General features: G+C 42.1%; 1 protein-coding gene across 2 annotated transcripts in view; it reads left to right on the top strand.

Moving 5' to 3' along the window:
- PDGFRA (platelet derived growth factor receptor alpha) overlaps nt 1–8,376 on the top strand; it is a 36,306-nt gene extending 27,930 nt beyond the window's left edge. For both annotated transcript variants that reach the window (XM_063920920.1, XM_063920919.1), the window contains exons 16-23: nt 110–276; nt 428–537; nt 627–749; nt 1,069–1,180; nt 4,620–4,719; nt 4,840–4,945; nt 5,302–5,537; nt 6,238–8,376. In XM_063920920.1, the coding sequence (XP_063776990.1) occupies nt 110–276; nt 428–537; nt 627–749; nt 1,069–1,180; nt 4,620–4,719; nt 4,840–4,945; nt 5,302–5,537; nt 6,238–6,385 (1,102 nt within the window). In that variant the 3' untranslated portion in view covers nt 6,386–8,376. The remainder of the gene's footprint in view (nt 1–109; nt 277–427; nt 538–626; nt 750–1,068; nt 1,181–4,619; nt 4,720–4,839; nt 4,946–5,301; nt 5,538–6,237) is intronic.
- The last annotated feature ends 14,561 nt before the right edge of the window (nt 8,377–22,937 follow it).

The following is a 22,937-nucleotide window of genomic DNA, read 5'->3' as shown; positions in this document are numbered from 1 at the left end:
CATGTTTCTCTCAGTAGTAATTTGGCTGCACTGTATTATAAATGTATTTGTATTATGAAATGTACAGCTCATGAAAGGTGCAGTGCTAATGTTTCTATTTATATTACAGCTATGTAATTTTATCCTTTGAAAATAATGGTGACTATATGGATATGAAACAGGCGGACACTACCCAGTATGTACCGATGCTAGAGATGAATGAGGCATCTAAGTATTCTGATATTCAGAGATCTTTGTATGACCGTCCCGCATCTTACAAGAAGAAGCCTATTGCAGGTAAATTATATAAATAAATAAATAAATAGATAGATAGATAGATAGATAGATAGATAGATAGATAGATAGATAGATAGATAGATAGATTCTAGTTTCTTTCAACCTATAAAAATAGAAAAACAATAATAAATGATGTTGTTTTTTCAAACAGAAGTGAAAAACCTGCTTTCGGATGATGGCTTTGAAGGACTGACCCTACTGGACTTACTCAGCTTCACATACCAGGTTGCCCGTGGCATGGAGTTCTTAGCATCTAAGAATGTACGTCCAGAACCCTGAGTGACGTCTGTTGCATTCCACATGCCTTTCACATACCCTAATCTTACTGTGTTTTGTGTCTCCTCTGGCAGTGTGTGCACCGTGACTTGGCTGCTCGCAATGTCCTACTGGCACACGGGAAAATCGTGAAGATCTGTGATTTTGGTCTGGCCAGAGACATAATGCATGACTCCAATTATGTTTCAAAGGGCAGCGTACGTATGAAATCTACCCGTGCTTTACAATCTAACATAGATGGAAGATTATAATTACCAAGACCACACTCGATTTTAGAGCAGTGGTACTTGGTGAACATGCAGTTCAAAGTAAATTACATGTCATTTATGTTCAATTCCAAACCCTAAATCAGAGCCTTACATTGTGCCACTCCCAAATTCTATCTACGCTGTATGATTTTGTCTTGAAACTAACAAGTACAGCGGAGATGGTCTTAGAATGTAAATAACTGGTGTAGCATATATTTTGCTTAAATTCTATGTTGTGTACTAAGCTGTCCATTATTGTCCATTACAGACATTCCTCCCTGTAAAATGGATGGCACCAGAAAGTATCTTTGATAATCTCTACACAACTCTGAGTGATGTGTGGTCATTTGGCATCCTGCTTTGGGAAATATTTTCTCTTGGTATGTATAGATTATTATGAGATAATAGATTTACAAAAGTTATTTACAAAGAAACAACTTAAATGTTTTTCTTGGTCTTTTTACTATTATATTTTTAAATAATCTTTGTTCTTTTGAAAATATTTTATTAATGCAGAGCAGACAAAACATCTTAAAAGAAGTGGATGTATGAAGGCTAATAGAATCCCCTTCTACAATTGCAGAAAGATGTGCACATAGTATAGGGAGATACAAGAGTTAATAAAGGTATCACACACGTGGGTAGAATTGCTCTAATGCAGTGGTTCTCAAACTCGGTCCTCAGGACCCCACACAGTGCATGTTTTGCAGGTAACCCAGCAAGTGCACAGGTGTATTAATTACTCACTGACACATTTTTAAAGGTCCACAGGTGGAGCTAATTATGTCACTTGTGATTCTGTGAAGAGACCTGCAAAACATGCACCGTGTGGGGTCCTGAGGACCGAGTTTGAGAACCTGTGCTCTAATGCATTGGTTCTCAAACTCGATCCTCAGGAACGCAAACAGTCAACGTTTTCCAGGTCACCCAGCAGGAGCACAGGTGTATTCATAAATCACTGACACATTTTAAAAGGTCCACAGGTGGAGCAAATTATTTCACTTGTGATTCTGTGAGTAGACCAGCAAAACATGCACTGTGTTGGGTCCTGAGAACCTGTGATCTAATCCAGTGGTTCTCAAACAATTCACGTTTTCCAGGTCACCTATCAGGTGCACAGGTGTAGTCTTTACACAGTGACACATATTAAATGATCCAAACGTGGAGATAATTATTTCACTTGTGATTAAGGGGAGTATTTCAACAAAGGGCAAATGCATTCACCCTGCAGAAGGATCTCACACAAAAGTGTTTGCTACCCCATAGGGTAGTGAGCACTTTTGTTCGAATAGGGCATTTAGCCGGCGGGCAAAGGATTTGAGATGTGCTGCCGAGGAGACCTGGAAAAATGCTTTAATCAGTGCAGATAAACAAATGAGGTCAGGTGCCTTACATACCATATTTCATAGTTTCTCAAAGTCCACCATTACAGTGCGGGTTTTAAAGAAATCCATGCTTGAGCCCATATAGTTAAACAAACTGACAGAGGGGGATCCGGTCATGTGACTGTGACCAGCGATCAGGATCCCGGTGGTCACCATGCCGACGCCGGGATCCTCAGGAATCATAAAGCCGGCACACAGAATGCTGACCCACAGGCACTATTCCCATTGTTGCACTCGCCTACCATTCTGGTCGGTATGCTGACCGCCAGGTTCCCGAACTCCGGTCTCCCAGCCCCAACCTAACAGAGATCATAATTAAGTCACCTGTGCTCAAGCATGGCTAGCCTAAAAACCTGGACTGTAATGGTGGAGTATGGGAAACTTTGTCATATTTGTATCCACAAAATAACATAGGCCTCTGTGCCATGTACTACAAGAACACTGTCAATTCATACAAATTAAGTAAAAAATTCAGAAATTACAGCATACATGCTTACAAGATATATAATGACATGACGCAATTGTTTTTTCACAAATATGTAATTTAAAGTGCCTTCAGTACGTAGATCAGTGTTCCCCAACTCCAGTTTTTGGGGACCCCTAACAGTGCATGCTTTAAAGATCTCCTAGTTGGTGCATACAACATAGCTTTTAATAATTATTATTAAAAAGTTCAACAATAACAACAAACGTAGCAAAAACAGCCAGCATATCGGCCGGGAACACATCGTTCTGATATGTACCCAACCTTTGTGTGGCATGAGGACTAGATATAGGAAACACTGGCATAGTTAATAACGGACTCTAACCTGACTAACATTAATTACATATAACATACTGCACCTCATTATAAACTTTATACATGAAGTGCAAATATTTTAATTTACTTATGAGTGCATCATGAATGTTTAAAAAAACATATATAATCCGGGACACCTATAATTTACACAGGTTCTGTGGCAGATTAAAACCAGTTCAAAAAAAAAGCAGGCTTGAATTTATCTAGCCACAGAACCTGTGTAATTCATATGTGTCCCGGATTACAGGGATATTATGGCAACCCTATATAAAGGTAATAGAAAAAGTACAACCTCACTTTCTGCGCTCCAAATGTCCCCTTGATTGTATAGTTCTCACCAAGATAATGGTATTACATGAAACAGAAAGACATAAATCACAACATAGTGTAATATTGTCTATATGAAATAGTTCTTTCCACTGTGTGGGATGGAAGAATAGGTGAGGTTGTTCTTTTTCTATTATCTATCGTTTTATAGGTTGGTGACCTATTTTTGTACCGCCCATTGCTGCTCCATTGTGCAGCGCCACGAGAGGTTTTTTCCTTTTTACATTGTCCTATATAAAGGTCACTATAAATTAATTATTAGGCTTAGTGTTTAGAATATAAGTAGAAACATATTACAATGCAGTGTTTATGCTGTGTGGTTATTATAAAAAGGCCTTCTTTTCGGTGCTAGCAAAAAGTGTTTCCAGTAGGAGGCCACTCCCCTGCCTTTCTACCAACCACACCTGGCTTCTAGTGGCTGGAGCCGATGCAATCCCTCTAAGATGGTTTTTCGGCTCAAGTCCATTGTATGATTAACAGATTGCACTTCCAATGGGAAGCCACCAGGGGTGTAGCTAAACCTATGGCGGCCACATAGCAAAATTTCTACAGGGTCTCCTTTTCCACCATGCAGTATTTAGTGTGGGGAAGGCATTCACCAGTGGCAGCAATGAGGGTAATTGTGCCCTTAACACACAGCCACATGCTGCAGCTCTGGGCATAGTGTGAGCCTCAGTGCCAGCCAGGCATACATGCAAATTAATTTGTAACTTAGCCATTAAAAAAATATATGTATATATTTTTAAATTATATACTCTCCCTAATCATAATCACTTTTGATATATAGAGGTATATAAGAAAGCTATAGTTCACTATTAAATCAGCCTAGTGATATGGCTCTTGCAGGAGACATGCATAGTGGGTGAACTTGCAGTCAGTGTGTATGTGACTGCGTTTTACACACACTCTCCACCTACTCCCTCACCCCCTGGATCTGTCCCTGTCTCTCAGTAATCGATCAAAAGGAGGAGGGGCTGTGCTGGAACATCAATGAGGAAGGAGAGACAGAGGAGAAGCAGGGGGGGGGCTGGGTCCTGGGGGCAGCCCAGGCCCCATAGCAGCCGCACCACCATAGCTATGCCCTGAGAAGCTAGTGGACAGGCTCTGACTGGCTCATTGCTGGTGGCAAAATTTACTTGGGGGGGAAGGGGTGCTGCAGCCGTATCACCCCAGGAAAAATCCAACACTGCTCCTGACATATGCGTATTTGTGTTTTTGTTCAGAAATCACCAACACCTATTTTATTTAATATAGTCTTCTGCAATGAATTAAGGTGACCCTCATCAATTTTACTCATTGTGCTTTAAGGTGGAACGCCATACCCAGGGATGGTTGTGGATTCTACTTTCTATAACAAGATAAAAAGTGGCTACAGGATGGCAAAACCAGATCATGCCACCCATGAAGTGTAAGTATATTTCACCAACTAGTAAGTTATTTATATAGCACCTACATATGATTACGTGCTTTACAGGGAATATTTGCTCATTCACATCAGCCTGACTATTCTTTTTGAACCTGTCTGCAGGTATGACCTCATGGTGAAGTGCTGGAATAGTGAGCCAGAGAAGAGACCTTCTTTCTATCAACTGAGTGAAATAGCTGAGAGCCTCCTACCTGGTGAATACAAAAAGGTATAAAGATTTCCTATGGCGACATTGTTTGCCGTGCCGTACTTTATCTAGCCAACTCTTACAGCATGCCAATAAACAGCTATACTCTTATCTTCTTAAGTAGCATTACCATAACATCATAGTGCTATACTCTTGCCTTCTTAAGTAACATTTTCTTCCGCTGGCCATGAAAGTCAGATGTCTTTCTTCAGTGTGCCAAAGGGCATGGCCTACAGATGAATTGTTGAGTAGATCACAATCACCGACAAGTTGATAGTGGGTGTGGCTGTATGTTTTCAAATTTATTGAATGTGAGCATTGGTAGATATATATGGGAGTAGATATACTGTAACCTGTGGATGTTTTACACTTTGCAGTGTTACGAGAAAATTCTTCATGACTTCTTAAAAAGCGACCATCCCGCGGTCACCCGCATGAGAAGTGATAGTGACAATTCCTACATTGGCGTGACCTACAAGAATGAGAACAAGATGAAGGACAGAGAGAGCGGATTCGATGAACAGAGACTTAGCGCTGACAGTGGCTACATCATTCCTCTCCCCGACATTGACCCGGTCTCAGATGATGAGTCAGGCAAGAGAAACAGGCACAGGTAACCACAGCATCTTATGTCATTTGAGTAAACGGTTTATACTGTAATCATTCCCTTGGTAATAGATGTAATTTAATATTATCATTTACATTTATCATATAGTCCATACAATGTTATAGAACATTGCAGACAGATATTTTCAAGCATCATTGCAAACCTACCATTTCATATCACCCACCTGCCCTGATTTAGGTAGGAGAGTCCTAATTTGGGGGATCTGTCACCGAATGGGACAGCTTTGTTATGACTGATTCGGAAGTGGGTAGATATGTTCTGCTCTCCTCTGTTCTGCTGCGTAGTAGTCTGAGCACCATTCAGGTGGTCCTTTTAGGAATGGGCCATCCAGTTTGTCAGAGGTGACCATAGTGCCTCCAGCACCATCCATGAACTTCATTTGATAGCCAATCAGAAAAAAAATGAAAGGTGTGCAATGTCACATGGAGCCAACATATTCAATGTCATGTTTATTCAAACACATCCAATAAGCGAAGAGCAATAAACATAAACAATGTTGAATCTTACGCTGTCATCCCTTTACATACATGTCATATGCATCAGACCTTCAAGAGAGTATTAACAATAGTCAATATAATCTAAAAAGATGCAACTTCAAACAATGTCATTTCCTGAATGTACTGTAAATATAATTCAGATTTCACTGAGTGATGGCTGAAACATAAATATAATATTTTCATTTCAGTTCTCAAACATCTGATGAAAGTGCGATCGAAACAGGTTCCAGCAGTTCTACATTCGTCAAGAGAGAGGATGAGACCATTGAAGATATTGAAATGATGGACGACATTGGAATAGATTCATCGGATCTCGTTGAGGACAGCTTCCTTTAAGACATGTGTCTCAGATTTCGCTCACCATACCATGAAGTTATAAGAGAAAGGCTGTGAAGTCCAGGGATTTCTATTTTTTTACTAAGAAAACCACTTTATTGCAATGGACAATGTGACAATGAACAATTTGCCTTGCTGACCACTCGGTACTTCTGACAACTTTAAGTGCACCTACAGGTACCAACTGGAATTATTGGCTGTTGTGGAGGCCAACGTTCTAAGCTCTTCCCTGTGCATTTTATCAAGCGGTACATCGTAGCATCTCAGTATATTCTTCTTATATTTTTTTATATTTTTGGAAGGACATGAAACCGGTAGCTTCAAGGGCATTCCTGACAACAAGAAACTGACAACAATCTACAGCTGAATTTCATCAATGTAATTATGTAAATATGGAATAAATGAACATATTATTTGAACTAACAAGAAGAGACCACTCGAGAATTATGTGTGCTATATTTCTTACTGGGGGCTGCTGTTACACAAGGGTCAAAAACTTTTCAAACCACTTTAAGAGACTGAAGAAAGCTCAGAAAAAAACAAACACTTTTTTTTAAATGCAATATGAAGCATTTGGCAAACAGAATTTTAGCCATCAATACTATCATAAATGTTGTTCTGTGCAAATAACAATGTTTTAGCATTAATACTAGATGTATTTTTGATAACCCATGGTAATTCATTGAAAGTATTATTTGTTAACAAGCCAATGGACTCTAAGGACTAAATAGTCTAACATAAAGCAAACATTTTTGTGCTGTGTATTAATACAGATTAAATAATGCTTAAAGCAGGATGCGGCTAATATGCAATAGAACTGATGTTTGACTTAGGAGAAAACTATTGACCACTACAGTATGAATTGAAAGAGTGTTACTAAAACAGAAAGTAATCTGCTGTAGTATAGTATTTTATTTTTTTTTAAACTTTGTTTTTAAAACTTTACTATGTAAATGCAACTAATAGCATTTAACTGTATTTCATTACACTAAAACTTATGATCGCTTCTACCAGGTTTGGCGTTATATCAATCAACAGCCCTCTTGGTGCCCATAAAATACCTTTTTGTTAGCATGGTTGAGAAGCCCAGTCTCAATAGATCCTAATGGTGGAAGGCGAACATTCTGAATTGCATGATATGGTTTTAACATATGTGAGGAGATAGCTGGAAATTCTATTTTGGTTCTTTAAGACTACATGGTATGATTCACTCATTCAATGACTTATTCTGCCATCAGTATTAGTGCATTTATAGTTCTTGATATAGGCCATAATTTAAGAGACATATATGTAACTTAATATTTTAAGTCACATTTAAAATGGCCATATTTGGTAAGTGGGGCACCCACTATACATATGTTTTGAGGAATATGATGCACATTTGAGTGCCATGAAATTTGAATGACAGATCCTTCTGTTGCAGATCACTACCTAGATAACCGTTATTCAATTGTTATTTCTAATGATTAACCTTATACAAAAACTGGCCATATATACAAAATAAACTGGAAAATGGTTCAAAGAACCAATTAAATGGACCAAATGTAATTCTTTTTTTGTTTAATATATTTTTCGAGGTTTGGGATTGTGGTTTTATTCTCCCGCCAAACCACAATTACAGATTCTCTTTTTAATAGAAGAAGTTATATTATAATCTTCTTCGTCATCTTTAAAATGCAATCTCATATTTTCCAGTAAACACTGCTCTGTTCTAGAACATGAATAGATACTTCATTAAATGGGGTTTGTGTTAAATAGTCCTACTCTCTATTGAAGGACGTAAGCTAAGATGATGTTATACATCAATTTGTATATTTTATTACAATATAGTCCTTAAATACTGCCAAAACAATTATGTTAAGCTGTATCACTGCCTTTGTTTATATGTGTTTTGACTATGATGTACTCCACAGATGCGTTAACTGTTGCACTTTTAAATGTCCAAATTTATATTTTAGAATAATAAAAACCTATGTGTTTCTAAGATTTAATGGCTGACTGTGAGTAACGGGCTGTGTAATGGTGTTATATATTGTGTTGGTATTATTGAGATATCAATTCATATTGAAAACCTTCAAGTGGTTTCTAGTACTCATTACTGCACAGGTAATCTGACCTTGATAAACAGGGCCACCTACATTTGATCCACATGGCAAGAACAAGTAAGTAGACCATACTAAGATATATGTTTATAATATGTTGTGGGATGATATTGGGGTAGATTTACTATAACTTCTAAAAAGGGAAAGTGGCGGTGTTGCCCAAAAGCAACCGATCAGGTTCTATAATTTATGTCCTATAATCTGGAAACTGATTTTAGACAATCTACCCCATACAGAGGTGGCTGCAGCAGGTGATCGTCAGACAGCTCTGGGCTTTTGCTGGATAATCATGGTTAGAATTATATCTCCTAAAGTTTTGCAGTGAAACCAGACATTCAGTAACTAGCCACATAAGTTTCATTTATAGTGCCCGGTCCGGGCAGCAATGGCAGATTGGGAATTTAAAAATTTGAATCAGAAAAACTAATGAAAGTGGATCTATGTGCAAACGCTGTTGAGGTTAGCAGACCATTAGCCTTAGTACTGACAGCATCCCAGTAAATGCCATAAAGTATAACTTCCAACATTCCATTTATGGAGAATAGAACATTTACACATGCCAAAGGAGCGTGTCCGGAAAAGGGGCATAGCCTCCCATGAAGTGCCATTGATCGTGAGCCATCCCCCCTTATTTTCGTTTGTATATATTCTTTTATTTAAAGAAGCACAGGACAGATACAGTGAAACTCATTTGAAATATAAAATATCAAGATCACAAATTGTACAAATGCATCTAAAATTTTTGTAATAATAAGTAAAAACAAACACTAGGAAAAACATTGAAAGTAGGGGAGGGGAAAAGGCAGAACAGAATGGAAGAGAAGGACTGAGAGCATAAAAATAGGATTTTGATAACCTACCGGTAAATCCTTTTCTCCTTGTCCGTAGAGGATGCTGGGGACGACATCAAGACCATGGGGTATAGACGGGATCCGCAGGAGACATGGGCACGCTAAGGACTTTTCATTGGGTGTGAACTGGCTCCTCCCTCTACGCCCCTCCTCCAGACCTCAGTTGTAGGTACTGTGCCCAGGGAGACTGACATTTCGAGGAAAGGAATTACTTAACTAGTGGTGAGATATCTACCAACTCACACCCTCAACCATGCCGCACACATGGCATTCAACATAACACACGCCAACAGGCATGAACCAATTGCAGCAACATGCTGAAACCAAGATAACAACTTGTGTAACTGTAATAACTAAACTGCAGGTAATGTACGCACTTGACGGGCGCCCAGCATCCTCTACGGACTAGGAGAAAAGGATTTACCGGTAGGTTATCAAAATCCTATTTTCTCATACGTCCTAGAGGATGCTGGGGACGACATCAAGACCATGGGGTCTATACCAAAGCTCCAGTACGGGCGGGAGAGTACGGATGACCCTGCAGCACCGATTGACCAAGCTTTAGGTCCTCATCGGCCAAGGTGTCAAACTTGTAGAACTTAGCAAATGTATTTGACCCTGACCAAGTAGCTGCTCGGCAAAGTTGTAATGCCAAGATTCCCCGGGCAGCCGCCCAGGATGAGCCCACCTTCCCAGTTGAGTGGGCCTTTACCGACGTCGATAACAGCAATCCAGCCTTAGTATGAGCTTGCTGAATCGTATTTCTAATCCAACGTGCAATAGTCTGCTTGGAAGCAGGACAGCCAATCTTGTTGTGATCATACAGGACAAACAGAGCCTGTTTTCCGTATACGAGCTGTTCTAGCAACATAGATTTTCAAAGCTCTAACCACATCTAGAGACTTTGAATCAGTGAATGCATCAGTAACTACTGGCACCACAATAGGTTGGTTTATGTAAAAAGCAGAAACCACCTTTGGAAGAAAATGTTGGCGAGTTCGCAACTCTGCCCTATCTTCATGGGAAATCAGGTAAGGGCTCTTGTGAGACAAGGCCCCCAATTCCGACACCCGCCTTGCTGATGCCAATGCCAAAAGCATCACCACTTTCCAAGTAAGAAACTTCAACTCTATCTTTTGTAGAGGCTCAAACCAATCCGATTGAAGGAACTGCAATATCACGTTAAGGTCCCATGGTGCCACTGGAGGCATGAATGGAGGCTGGATGTGCAGAACCCCTTTCACGAAGGTCTGAACCTCTGGAAGAGAGGCCAATTGTTTTTGGAGGAACACTGACAAGGCCGAAATCTGGACCTTGATTGATTCCAATCGTAGGCCCGTCTCCACACCATCCTGCAAAAAATGGAGAAAACGTCCTAAGTGAAACTCTTCCGTAGGAGCTTTCTTGGATTCACACCAAGACACATATTTTCTCCAAATACGGTGGTAATGTTTTGACGTTACTCCCTTTCTGGCCTGAGTAAGGGTGGGGATGACCTCCTTAGGTATACCCTTCCTGGATAGGTTACGGCGCTCAACAGCCATGCCGTCAAACATAGCCGCGGTAAGTCTTGGTACACACACAGCCCCTGCTGCAGCAGGTCCTCCCGAGGAGGAAGAGGCCGAGGATCTCCTATGAGTAACTGCTGAAGATCTGGGTACCAAGCCCTTCTTGGCCAGCCTGGGGCAATGAAGATTGCTCGAACCCTTGTCTTTCTTATGATCCTGAGTACTTTTGGGATCAGCGGAAGTGGAGGGAAAACATACACTGACGGAAACACCCACTGGGTCACCAGTGCATCCACTGCTACTGCTTGAGGGTCTCTCGACCTGGAACAGTATCTCTGAAGCTTCTTGTTGAGACGAGACGCCATCATGTCTATTTGAGGAACTCCCCAAAGACTTGTCACCTCTGCAAAGACTTCTTGGTGGAGGCCCCACTCTCCTGGATGGAGATCGTGTCTGCTCAGGAAGACTGCTTCCCAGTTGTCTTCTCCCGGAATGATTATTGCCTACAGAGCTTGTATATGTTTTTCTGCCCAGCGGAGGATTTTTATTTCCTCTGCCATTGCCGCTCTGCTTTTCGTTCCACCCTGCCTGTTTATGTATACAACTGCTGTTACATTGTCCGCCTGGATCTGCACGGGACGGTCTTGAAGAAGATGTACCGCTTGTTGAAGGCTGTTGTAAATGGCTCTTAGCTCCAGAACGTTTATGTGAAGGCAGGCTTCCTGTTGTGACCAACATCCCTGGAAGTTTTCTCCCTGAGAGACTGCTCCCCAGCCTCGGAGACTTGCATCCGTGGTTACCAGGACCCAGTCCTGAATCCCGAACCTGCGTCCCTCTAGCAGGTGAGAGCTGTGCAACCACCACAGCAGCAAAATCCTGGTTTTTGACGACAGGATTATCTTTCTGTGCATGTGTAGGTGTGACCCCGACCACTTGCCCAACAGGTCCCACTGGAATACTCTGGCATGGAACCTGCCAAACTGTATGGCCTTGTAGGCCGCCACCATCTTCCCCAACAACCGAATGCACTGATGGATCGTCACACTTGATGGTTTCAATATCTGTTTTACCATTTTCTGGATTTTCAGAGCCTTTTCCAGCGGAAGAAATACTCTCTGAATTTCTGTGTCCAGAATCATCCCGAGGAAAGACAACCTTGTCGTCGGTTCCAACTGTGACTTTGGGTAATTTATGATCCACCCGTGTTGTTGGAGTATTGACAGGGAGAGGGATATGTTTTGTAATAACTGCTCCCTGGATCTCGCCTTTATCAGGAGGTCGTCCAGATAAGGGATTATATTGACTCCTTTCTGACGAAGGAGGACCATCATCTCCGCCATCACCTTGGTGAATACCCTCGGCGCCGTGGAGAGAGCGAAAGGTAACGTCTGGAATTGGTAATGGCAATCCTGAATCGCGAATCTCAGATAAGCCTGGTGTGGAGGATAAATGGGAACTTGCAGGTAAGCATCCTTTATGTCCACCGACACTAAGTAGTCCCCCTCCTCCAGACTGGCAATCACCGCCCGAAGTGATTCCATCTTGAACTTGAACCTTTTCAGGAAGAAATTCAGAACTTTTAGATTTAGGATCGGTCTGACCGAGCCGTCCGGCTTTGGAACAACAAAGAGGCTTGAATAAAAAAAACCCGCCCTTGTTGTGACAACGGTACCAGGACTATAACCTGGTCTTGACATAATTTTTGGATTGCCGCTGTTACTGCTTCTCTCTCTGGCGGAGAAGCTGGCAAGGTCGATTTGAAAAACGAACAGCTTGAAACTCTAGTTTGTATCCCTGGGATACTATTTGCAACACCCAGGGATCCAGGCCAGACAGAAATCAATCCTGGCTGAAGAGTTTGAGACGTGCCCCCACCCGAGCGGCCTCCAGCAAGGGAGTTCCAGCGTCATGCTGGGGATTTGGCAGAATTAGGAGTAGACTTCTGCTCTTGGAAACCTGGAGCCGGTGTGGGCTTCTTTCCCCTTCTCCTACCTGCAAACAAGGGGGAACCTCTCACCTTTTTGTATTTATTGGGCCGAAAGGACTGCATTTGTGGGTGATAGGTCTTTTTTGCCGGTGCAGGCGCAGAGGGCAAAAATGTTGACTTACCTGCGGTAGCCGCCGAAACTAACGCATCCAGGCCATCGCCAAATAAGGCCTCACCTTTATATGGAAGAGCCTCCATGTTTCTTTTGGAATCTGCATCCGCGTTCCACTGGCGAATCCATAACGCCCGCCTAGCCGATACTGCCATGGTAGCGGCTTGTGAACTCAAGAGTCCAATATCCTTCATTGCTTCCAGCATGTAGGCGGCAGCGTCCTTGATATTCCCTAACTTAAGGAGTATCTCATCTTTATCAATCGTGTCAATTTCTGATGACACGCTTTCTGACCATTTTTCAATAGCGCGACTCACCCATGCGCAGGCAATAGTGGGCCTGAGCAGTGTACCATTGGTAACATAAATGTATTTCAATGTCGTTTCCATTTTGCGGTCTGTTGGCTCTTTAAGAGAAGCCGTGCCAGGAGCAGGGAGAATTACCTTCTTTGTCAACCTGGAAAGTGCACTGTCTAACACAGGGGTTGACTCCCATTTTTTCCTGTCTTCAACCGGGAAAGGATAAGCTATGTGAATCCTTTTGGGAATACGAAATTTTTTATCAGGATTCACCCACATCCCTTCAAACAGAGCATTTAGTTCATGTGAAGGAGGGAACGTGACTTTGGATTTCTTTTCCTTACATAAATAAGCTTTCTCCTGAGGTACAGGAGTGCTTTCTGTAACCTCCAACATGTCCCTTATAGCCGCAATCATATATTGTATACTTTTTGCCAATTTATGATCTATCTCTCTGGATTCACTATTGTCGACACAAAAATCAGAATCCGTGTCAGTATCAGTGTTTACAACATTTGCAAATGGTCTCTTGTGTGACCCAGAGGGGCCGCCCGCATAAGGAATAACAACATCCTGAAAAATCACATCTTCCACAGATTTTCTCCAGCATGCAGCCTTAGATTCGGACTTATCTAATCTACGGTTAATCAGATGCATACTGTCACGTAGCTCTTTCACCCATGCAGGCTCTTGGTGTGCCGGTAGCGCCACCACATTACAACTCTGTGTCCCTAAAATGGCTTCCTTCGGGGAGGAACTCCCTGTCTCAGACATGCCTCAGCACATGTACACCACACTCACAGACACACTGGGACTTATTTTGGGGACAGACCCACAGTAAAATCTGTCAGAGGGACACAGGATAGGAGTAGCCAGTTCACAAACCCAGCACCAGTATTGCCTGTGAACACAGTATGTCCACAGCCCAAAAGCGCTTTTAAATAGTAATATACACTATCAAATGCACCACAATCGCTTTGTGCCCCCCCTTTATAGGACCCTGTACTTGTCAGAAGTGGAGGAGAGGACCAGCGTGTTCTCTGCAGCCTGAGGAAAGAGAGAAAATGGTGCTGAGTAGTGTGCTGGCTGCCTGAGGAAGAAGCTCCGCCCCTCAGTATCCATGACAATATTTATACTGGCCGGGGTAGGGCTGTGAAAGCTGCCTCTTATGCCCCCTTTTAGCCAGTTTGAGGTATTTTTCTTGCTGCCCAGGGCGCCCCGCCCCGCGCCCTGCAGTGCCTGTGTGTGTGGGCAGCAATGGCGCGCTGCGCTCCCGCCAGCCGCGCCGCACCTCAGCCGTCCCTTACTTGATTGAAGATCATTCTTCTCATACTCACCTGTCTTCTGACTTCTGGCTCTGTGAGGGGGTAATGGCGTGCTGTGGGAGTGAGCATCTAGACACGGCTAGCGTTCAGTTCCCTTCAGGAGCTAATGGTGTCCTGTCAGCCAGAAACAGAGCCATGAAACTTTGAGGAAGTTGGTTCTGCTTCTGCCCCCTCAGTCACACGAAGCAGGGAGTCTGATGCCAGCAGATCTCCCTGAAAATAAAAAAACCTAACATAAGTCTTTTCAGAGAAACTCAGTAGAGCTCCTCAGAGTGCATCCAGTCGACCTGGGCACATTTCTAAAACTGAAGTCTGGAGGAGGGGCATAGAGGGAGGAGCCAGTTCACACCCAATGAAAAATCTTTAGAGTGCCCATGTCTCCTGCGGATCCCGTCTATACCCCATGGTCTTGATGTCGTCCCCAGTGTCAAAGTCGAAAAATATTGCAGTACACACATCACGTACAAACAACACACAGATGGCCTCCGCGTGTGTACTTGTTCTGCTGTGCGTGCACATATTCGCAATTTGCGTATGGTCGCTCCCGCGGTCGTGCACATCAGTGCGTGGTATGGGTATTTACGGTAGAGTTTGTGAACGCATGGAGAGCTATCAAAACACATTACATATTTAATCCAAATAGTGCACAATGTACACATAGTCCCCTTGCACCACACCAGAAAATAACAACAGTTTAAATGGTTTCAGAACAAAGGGATTCACCTTTACAGAATAGGAGGGGACAGAATAAGGTTACAAGGTGGTGTTTGGTATCCAGCTGTAGGGTATTTTAAGGGAAACATTCCGGTGTTGGTTTGAGGAAGATCGCATGTTCCTGCGGATAGTTATGTGCAGGAGCAGAATATAGATATAAACTGTATTTACTGTACATTATGTATGTGGCAAGAATCCAGAGGAGACCACCCACAAGAGCAGTGAAAATAGACATCGCCCACCTATTCAAACAGACCTATGACCTCTCCTGTACTGTAAAAGGGCATTCCTGTGTCCAATGGACAAAGGGATTACAGTATCTATTGTATTGCTTTTGGAAGAAGTGTATAAAGAGAGCCTGCTTCTGGCCTGGTGAGACACAAGGCTCACAACGTTATCTATTAGATGGCGGAGGACCGGACCGGGTAGCGCAAGCGAATCCACTCACGTATGTAACATTGATTGTAGCCATTTACTCTGTTATATTGTATTGTATTATTTGTATTGTAACCCCCTTTCAGCAATAATCCACTGTGGTGTCGGAACCCAGCGGTTAAATCACAATTGCTGCCGTGTCTTCATTGCCCTGCTAAGGTTTAAAGTGTTTTATCATTGCATTGCATTACTGTGAAGGTTTAAAGTGTAATAGCATCACACTGCATTGCTGCATAAGGTTTAAAGTGTAATAGCATCACACTGCATTGCTGCATAAGGTTTAAAGTGTAATAGCATTGCATTGCATTACTGTAAAGGTTTAAAGTGTATCTCTGGGTGTGTGCGCGCTGTGTGTACTTTGTACCCCCAGCGCGGCGTTTGTACGCTAAGTCCGTACAGTGATACGGGACTCCGTACGCAAACAGTGTATAAAGTACGTAGCGTGTGTACTAAGTTTAGCGGCCGCAGTGGCTCCATGGTAAAGTGTATTCTAAGTGTGTATAAGGTATAGCTTTCTTTCCTGTAAGATAATCGACATTATCAATTGGGGGTTCTCCGGTTTTTCACATACTTACTACCTAACAGGTCACAGCAGACGTAATCTATCAGCAAAGGGTGGAAAGTTATCCTACGTATCCTTTTCTTGGTCGGTGGATGCACAGAGAAACCCTATTTATTTGCTGATTAGATGGCGTCTGCTCTGTATGGTTTGTAGGGATGCTGGTAGAACTCGTAAGGTAAACAGGAAAAAAGCTATTTAAAATCTGTGAATTTTGTTTGGCGCCAAAAAGCATACACGGCACCCATACTTTGCATACTCTCTCACATTGTTGCAAAACAAGGTTCAAATAAGTCATGTTGTGTTTGATTCAGATTGGATTGCTTATCTGTTAAGTAGGGTTAAAAGTACATTTAAAAGTTGCTGCATAGCATTGATATAGTTTTTATGTTTAACTCAGGCCTAAAATAACTTCAGGGGCTTGTATGATGTGTGATTTCTTTGTGACAAAGGAAGCCGCATGGTCTGTCCTCCATTTTGGACTAACCACATGGATGTGGAAGGGGGAGGAGCAGCGGCCATTTTGGGAAGGTCATTTTTCTAAATGGCTGATTTTCACTGCCCAGAATAATTAGCTCTCCTTGGTCACATCAATCACCATTTATGAGTTACCAATGCATTTATTTAACCCATGCCATAGTCAAATACAAATAGTTTCAGCTGGGCCTAGTGAAAGTTAATAGTAAGATGAATACTTGATGTAAGAATTACACACAGAGATAAACAAAGTTGTTGTTTTTTTCTTTTACCTCTAGGATTTAGTTAGAATCTGCTTGCTATAAGATAGCCATTGAAATGCAAATTAACCTGTGTAACTGCTTTTTCTTAGCAATGAAAAACCACTTTTACAGGCAGGCAAAAGCACATAGCTTTCATATGCAAATTAGGAGCACTGAATGGGTAAAGGAGTCTCAGGAGACCAGTGAATGGTACATATATATAATTATTATAATTATGTGTATATTTATATAAGTGTCTATTCTGCAAGATAGCTATCCAATCTGAATCATATCATTTAAATTATTGATTATTGCTAGAGTCATTATAGATCTGTGTGAAATAGGATACATTTGTTGCTATATAGGTAAATATATAGGTACATTTGAAATAACAGTATTTTAAGGAAGTAAGCGTAAAGACACAAACGCAGTTCTGCATAAAGGTTTATACAGAAAGAAACTGTGTGACGTGTTAAGTGAGCGATTATATATAGTTAATATTGCTCACATTTATAGAAATTGTGTGAGTTGTTTTATTGCGTCCGCACATTGGTACACGTGGTACGGAACGTGAGGACAGCGTACACAAAACGTGCACGCGGTGCAAGGCCGCACACGTGGCATAGAGGTACGCACGGTTGCGTAATTATGCAAGCTTGTGTAGCGTTGTGTGCGCATAATAAAACCACACGATAGTTCGTTTAGTTTAAAGGTGGGACAGTAGCCACGCTACAATAGCACAAGATTGCCCAGTTTCCAAAGTTTAGTATAAAACTCTTATTTGCTGTATTGCCTCTGGGAGTAACGCTGCTTGTCTGAATGAATGATAATTTTCTGTACAGAAAAACCAAAGTGTATTTGAGTGAGCGAACGTAGGAGCGAGTGGAAATTTGAACCCCGGAATTCGGGATCCCGTCGTGCGGTACATCAAGTGAGTGGAGACTTGGTGGCGTGAGGCGGCTGACTCACGTTAGTATAAGGTTTAAAACGCAAAACGTGAGGTGATTTGTAAAGGAGCATGATAGTGCATTCTATTGCGAAGAATTGAAGTTAAAAGGTTTTTGGTATTACGCTCCAGACTGAGGGTCCCAGTTTGTACAACGACCCGTGATCGTACGGCAGAAAGGTAACAAGTACCTATATGCTGTGCGATTGGACCGCGCATTTGTGGATGTGATATATATAGCGCAACTGGATACCCCTTTACGTGCTTTGCGTAAAATCGCGGTACCATTAGCACTGTATAGAGCATACGCAAGTGTGATTTGTGTATAAGTGCATAGGGAGTTTTCGCTGGTCTCTCTCAGGAAAATCTCCAACGGTGTATATTCACTGGAAATAGGTAAGTCACTCCTAAACACTTCCAGTGAATAGAAATCAGATAGGGACCTCACTGGGTACACGGTGGTCATTCTTGGAGTGAGTCGTGGTACCCGGCGGAGAAGGAGTGGGTGAAAGCGCTTTAAGAACTTTCACCGTCTATTCATATTGTGCATTGGGGATTGCATAATAGGAAAAAGTTTGCGATGGGATCCAATTGCACAAGCGGTGGACGTTTAACCAGGGTTCAGGTTGAGGTGCCGTGGCCTAAGGGGTCAGCGAGGTTTGTTATGTGTGGTAAATATGGATCACACACTGAAGACTTTTTGTCTGAATGGATACGTATGACTGACAAAGATAGGGAACCATTCCCTAAGGTGAGCAGCTTTGAACCAGATTTATTACAGAACTTAAGGTTAAAGATATGTCTGATTAAATCCAGAAAACAAAGGATTAGACATAATGATTGTTTAAAATTATGGCAGCAAGAGGGGGATATGCAAAGGAAATTAGCTCGTGCAGCAGGTTCCAAACCTAGTGGGAAAACAATGGCGACCGCACCACCACTACCGTATATTGCGGGGGAGAAGATGGCTACAGTCAATGGTATATCCGTAAAATATAGTAGTATGTAAAAACAATGTATTAACCCTAATTATTTTTTTTTGCAAGATGTATCCTGTTTTCTTTTTTGAAGTCTTTTCAAGGTTATAGGTCACAAGAGGATGATGGACTTGCTGGCAGATCAGTTCCTGTATTTATTTACAGAGAGAGAGAGACATAAGATGCATTGGAGGGAATGGTAATTGTATCGCTGGCCTGTAACTGTAATTGTATGTAACTATGTTTTAACTGCTTACTGTATGAGTTGTAACTATAGGTATACTGTACTTTGTAATATATATATTGAATCTATATCTTTTTTTTAATAACAAATATATCCAGCCAAATCGCAGCTCTCCTCCAAGCAGTCACCTCGCCGCAGGAAACTCAGGTGGGGCCTGTCCAACCAGGTAGAGCAGTAACAATATTCCCCAATGAAAGAACTGGTGAGGTCACAGCTACCGGTAAGTGTGAGACAGTTCATTGCACAGAGACAACAACACCTCACAGTAAACAGATTAGGAACGGAATGGTAGGATTACACCTTGTCTTGGAAATAGTAACCCCCAATGGGGGAACCGATAGTCAGGGAATAATCCTCACCAGGAATAATGCAATGTATTGCCCGTGGCCCAGAGATGAGCTGCGATCAATCATTTCAGAATTCCCCGACCCTCGGAAGCATTTAGCCAGATGTCAGAAATTTTTCAGAGATCTGGGTAATGCGTATGAACCGACAAACAAACATTGACGGATATTTTTGAAAGCGTGCCTACCTCCTAATATTGACACCCAAAAATGTATCACTGATTGTAGATTAGAGTCGGATAGTCTTATGACTGACAAAACTCAATCAGGAGAACTTAGAGCAAATTAATATGCAACTAGAGTTGTATTTCCCCACAACTGTTAAGTGGAGAAAAAATTTTCTCCATAAAACAGAGGGAAAATGAAATGACATCTGAATACTTCCATCAGGACCTGCAAATAATAAATAGATACATGGGGGTATCAGATACAGGGAATGGTGTGAATTACAGGAAGGTAGCTGTTTCTGTATTAATGGACGGACTCAATCAGACAGTAAGGGACAGGGTACAAACATTTTTTTTCCTGATTAGAGAGGGGCCACAGTAGCTTGTCGTAGAGAGTGCGCGATTGAACACCATAAGAATATTGCTAGGCATAGAGAACTGCAGGAGGAGAGGCTGGGGATTGAAAGTATACAGGCTCCTACACCAGAGTCTCATCAGCCTAAACCCCAAAAACCAAGTTGGTAAGAAAAGAGAGAGAAATTGTTACATTTGTAAAAAAAAATAAAGGACATTTTGCTAGAGATTGCAAGAGTAGTAGAGCACATAGCCAATATAGACCCCTAGACAGAGAAAACAAGCCACGTTATTAAACACATAGATGGGATCAAGGGACATATAGTAAGGAGTCACGAGCCATATAGAAAACACAGATTTGGTTAATGGGAAGAATGGAATAAATGCAACTTTACCCTTTTGACAGAACTGGGGTTAGGAGGAGGTCCCTAAACTTCTGCTTCTTTCTCCAGCATAAGTGACCTCTAATTAATTTAACAGAAGTTTTGTTAGAGATGGTATACATATAGCGTGCTCCCGCCCAGGAAGTACGAATTATGTTGGATACCCACGAAGACTAAGGTTGCATTTCGCTGTTCTAGATACATGTCCATCACAGGTAGAGGAAATTATCTCAAAGATACCGGGTTCCCTATGAACTTAGAATGGACAGGACACTGGATTGATGGCTGGGATAGTCCCAGTAGAGATATAACACACATAGATTTTTTTTTTTGGGAGCAGACCGAGTAGAGAATCATTCCCCTTAGTGCCCAATCCAGATGTCAAACTTTGTAAAATCTTCTTTGCCTCTACAAACTTATCTGTTACTAAACTCTGTGATTTGTCTTCAAAGCTTCCTCTTCATCTCTTACGTCCACCGACAGGGTTACAGTTCAGACGCCACAGGCCTACTCGGTCTTTCAGAGTTCTACCCAAATCCAGTATATCTCACCAGCATAGGGACACCAGTATTAACGCAGTGTGCCTGGTCATGCACAAAGGAGAATGAGAATACTGGTGAAGGGAGACTGTGCATAGACACCGATATGCATGATGGCGTGACAGCCTGATGGTGAACACAAATCTGAAAATTTTTATTTTTATTATTTCCTTTCTCTTTTCACTTTCCACAGATGGTTTACTTCACACAACTGATAATACACAACAGTTAAACACATTGAAATACAAGATTTATGTTCCCTACAGAAAGGCCGCTGACCCGGAGAGAACTCGTGACAAAGAGCAGAGTGTAGAGAACCTCGTATCACTGGAGTGTCTGTTCCGGGAGGGTTGAGAGGCAGGACTGTTGAAGGGCATCCGAGCACAGATCTAGAACGGTTGTAGTATCATTTTTTTTTCTTCACCTCCCCCTGCATTTTCCTGTCTTTTCCCCTTCTTATTTTCCTCCTTTCCCTAAACGAAATGGATCAATCACAAGAGATTGCGTTTCGGGTTCTATTAGTAACTCTGGTTTTGATAAGGACAGTTTGTTTTTGTGATGGTCCCAGAGAGGTCGAACAGGGATCTGGAATGGGTTCTGATGGCAACTATGAATTTGTAGGATCTCAGGTAGAGATGAGCGGGTTCGGTTTCTCTGAATCCGAACCCGCCAGAACTTCATGTTTTTTTTCACGGGTCCGAGCGACTCGGATCTTCCCGCCTTGCTCGGTTAACCCGAGCGCGCCCGAACGTCATCATGACGCTGTCGGATTCTCGCGAGGCTCGGATTCTATCGCGAGACTCGGATTCTATATAAGGAGCCGCGCGTCGCCGCCATTTTCACACGTGCATTGAGATTGATAGGGAGAGGACGTGGCTGGCGTCCTCTCCGTTTAGAATTAGAATAGATTAGAGAGACACTTGATTTACTAATTTTGGGGAGCATTAGGAGTACTCAGTAGTGTACAGTGCAGAGTTTTGCTGATAGTGACCAGTGACCACCACTTTTATTTATAATCCGTTCTCTGCCTGAAAAAAGCGATACACAGCACACAGTGACTCAGTCACATACCATATCTGTGTGCACTGCTCAGGCTCAGGCCAGTGTGCTGCATCATCTATATATATTATATATCTGTCTGACTGCTCAGCTCACACAGCTTATAATTGTGGGGGAGACTGGGGAGCACTACTGCAGTGCCAGTTATAGGTTATAGCAGGAGCCAGGAGTACATAATATTATATTAAAATTAAACAGTGCACACTTTTGCTGCAGGAGTGCCACTGCCAGTGTGACTAGTGACCAGTGACCTGACCACCAGTATATAATATTAGTAGTATACTATCTCTTTATCAACCAGTCTATATTAGCAGCAGACACAGTACAGTGCGGTAGTTCACGGCTGTGGCTACCTCTGTGTCGGCACTCGGCAGCCCGTCCATAATTGTATATACCAGTGACCTAACCGTGTTTTTTTTTTCTTTCTTTATACATACATACTAGTTACGAGTATACTATCTCTTTATCAACCAGTCTATATATTAGCAGCAGACACAGTACAGTGCGGTAGTTCACGGCTGTGGCTACCTCTGTGTCGGCACTCGGCAGCCCGTCCATAATTGTATATACCACCTAACCGTGGTTTTTTTTTCTTTCTTTATACATACATACTAGTTACGAGTATACTATCTCTTTATCAACCAGTCTATATATTAGCAGCAGACACAGTACAGTGCGGTAGTTCACGGCTGTGGCTACCTCTGTGTCGGCACTCGGCAGCCCGTCCATAATTGTATATACCACCTAACCGTGGTTTTTTTTTCTTTCTTTATACATACATACTAGTTACGAGTATACTATCTCTTTATCAACCAGTCTATATATTAGCAGCAGACACAGTACAGTGCGGTAGTTCACGGCTGTGGCTACCTCTGTGTCGGCACTCGGCAGCCCGTCCATAATTGTATATACCACCTAACCGTGTTTT

The sequence above is a fragment of the Pseudophryne corroboree genome, chromosome 1, assembly GCF_028390025.1.
Source record: "Pseudophryne corroboree isolate aPseCor3 chromosome 1, aPseCor3.hap2, whole genome shotgun sequence".
In the NCBI taxonomy this organism is placed as follows: Eukaryota; Metazoa; Chordata; class Amphibia; order Anura; family Myobatrachidae; genus Pseudophryne; species Pseudophryne corroboree.
The sequence above is the reverse complement of the archived record's forward strand: the minus strand, read 5'-3'. Positions and strand labels throughout refer to the sequence as shown.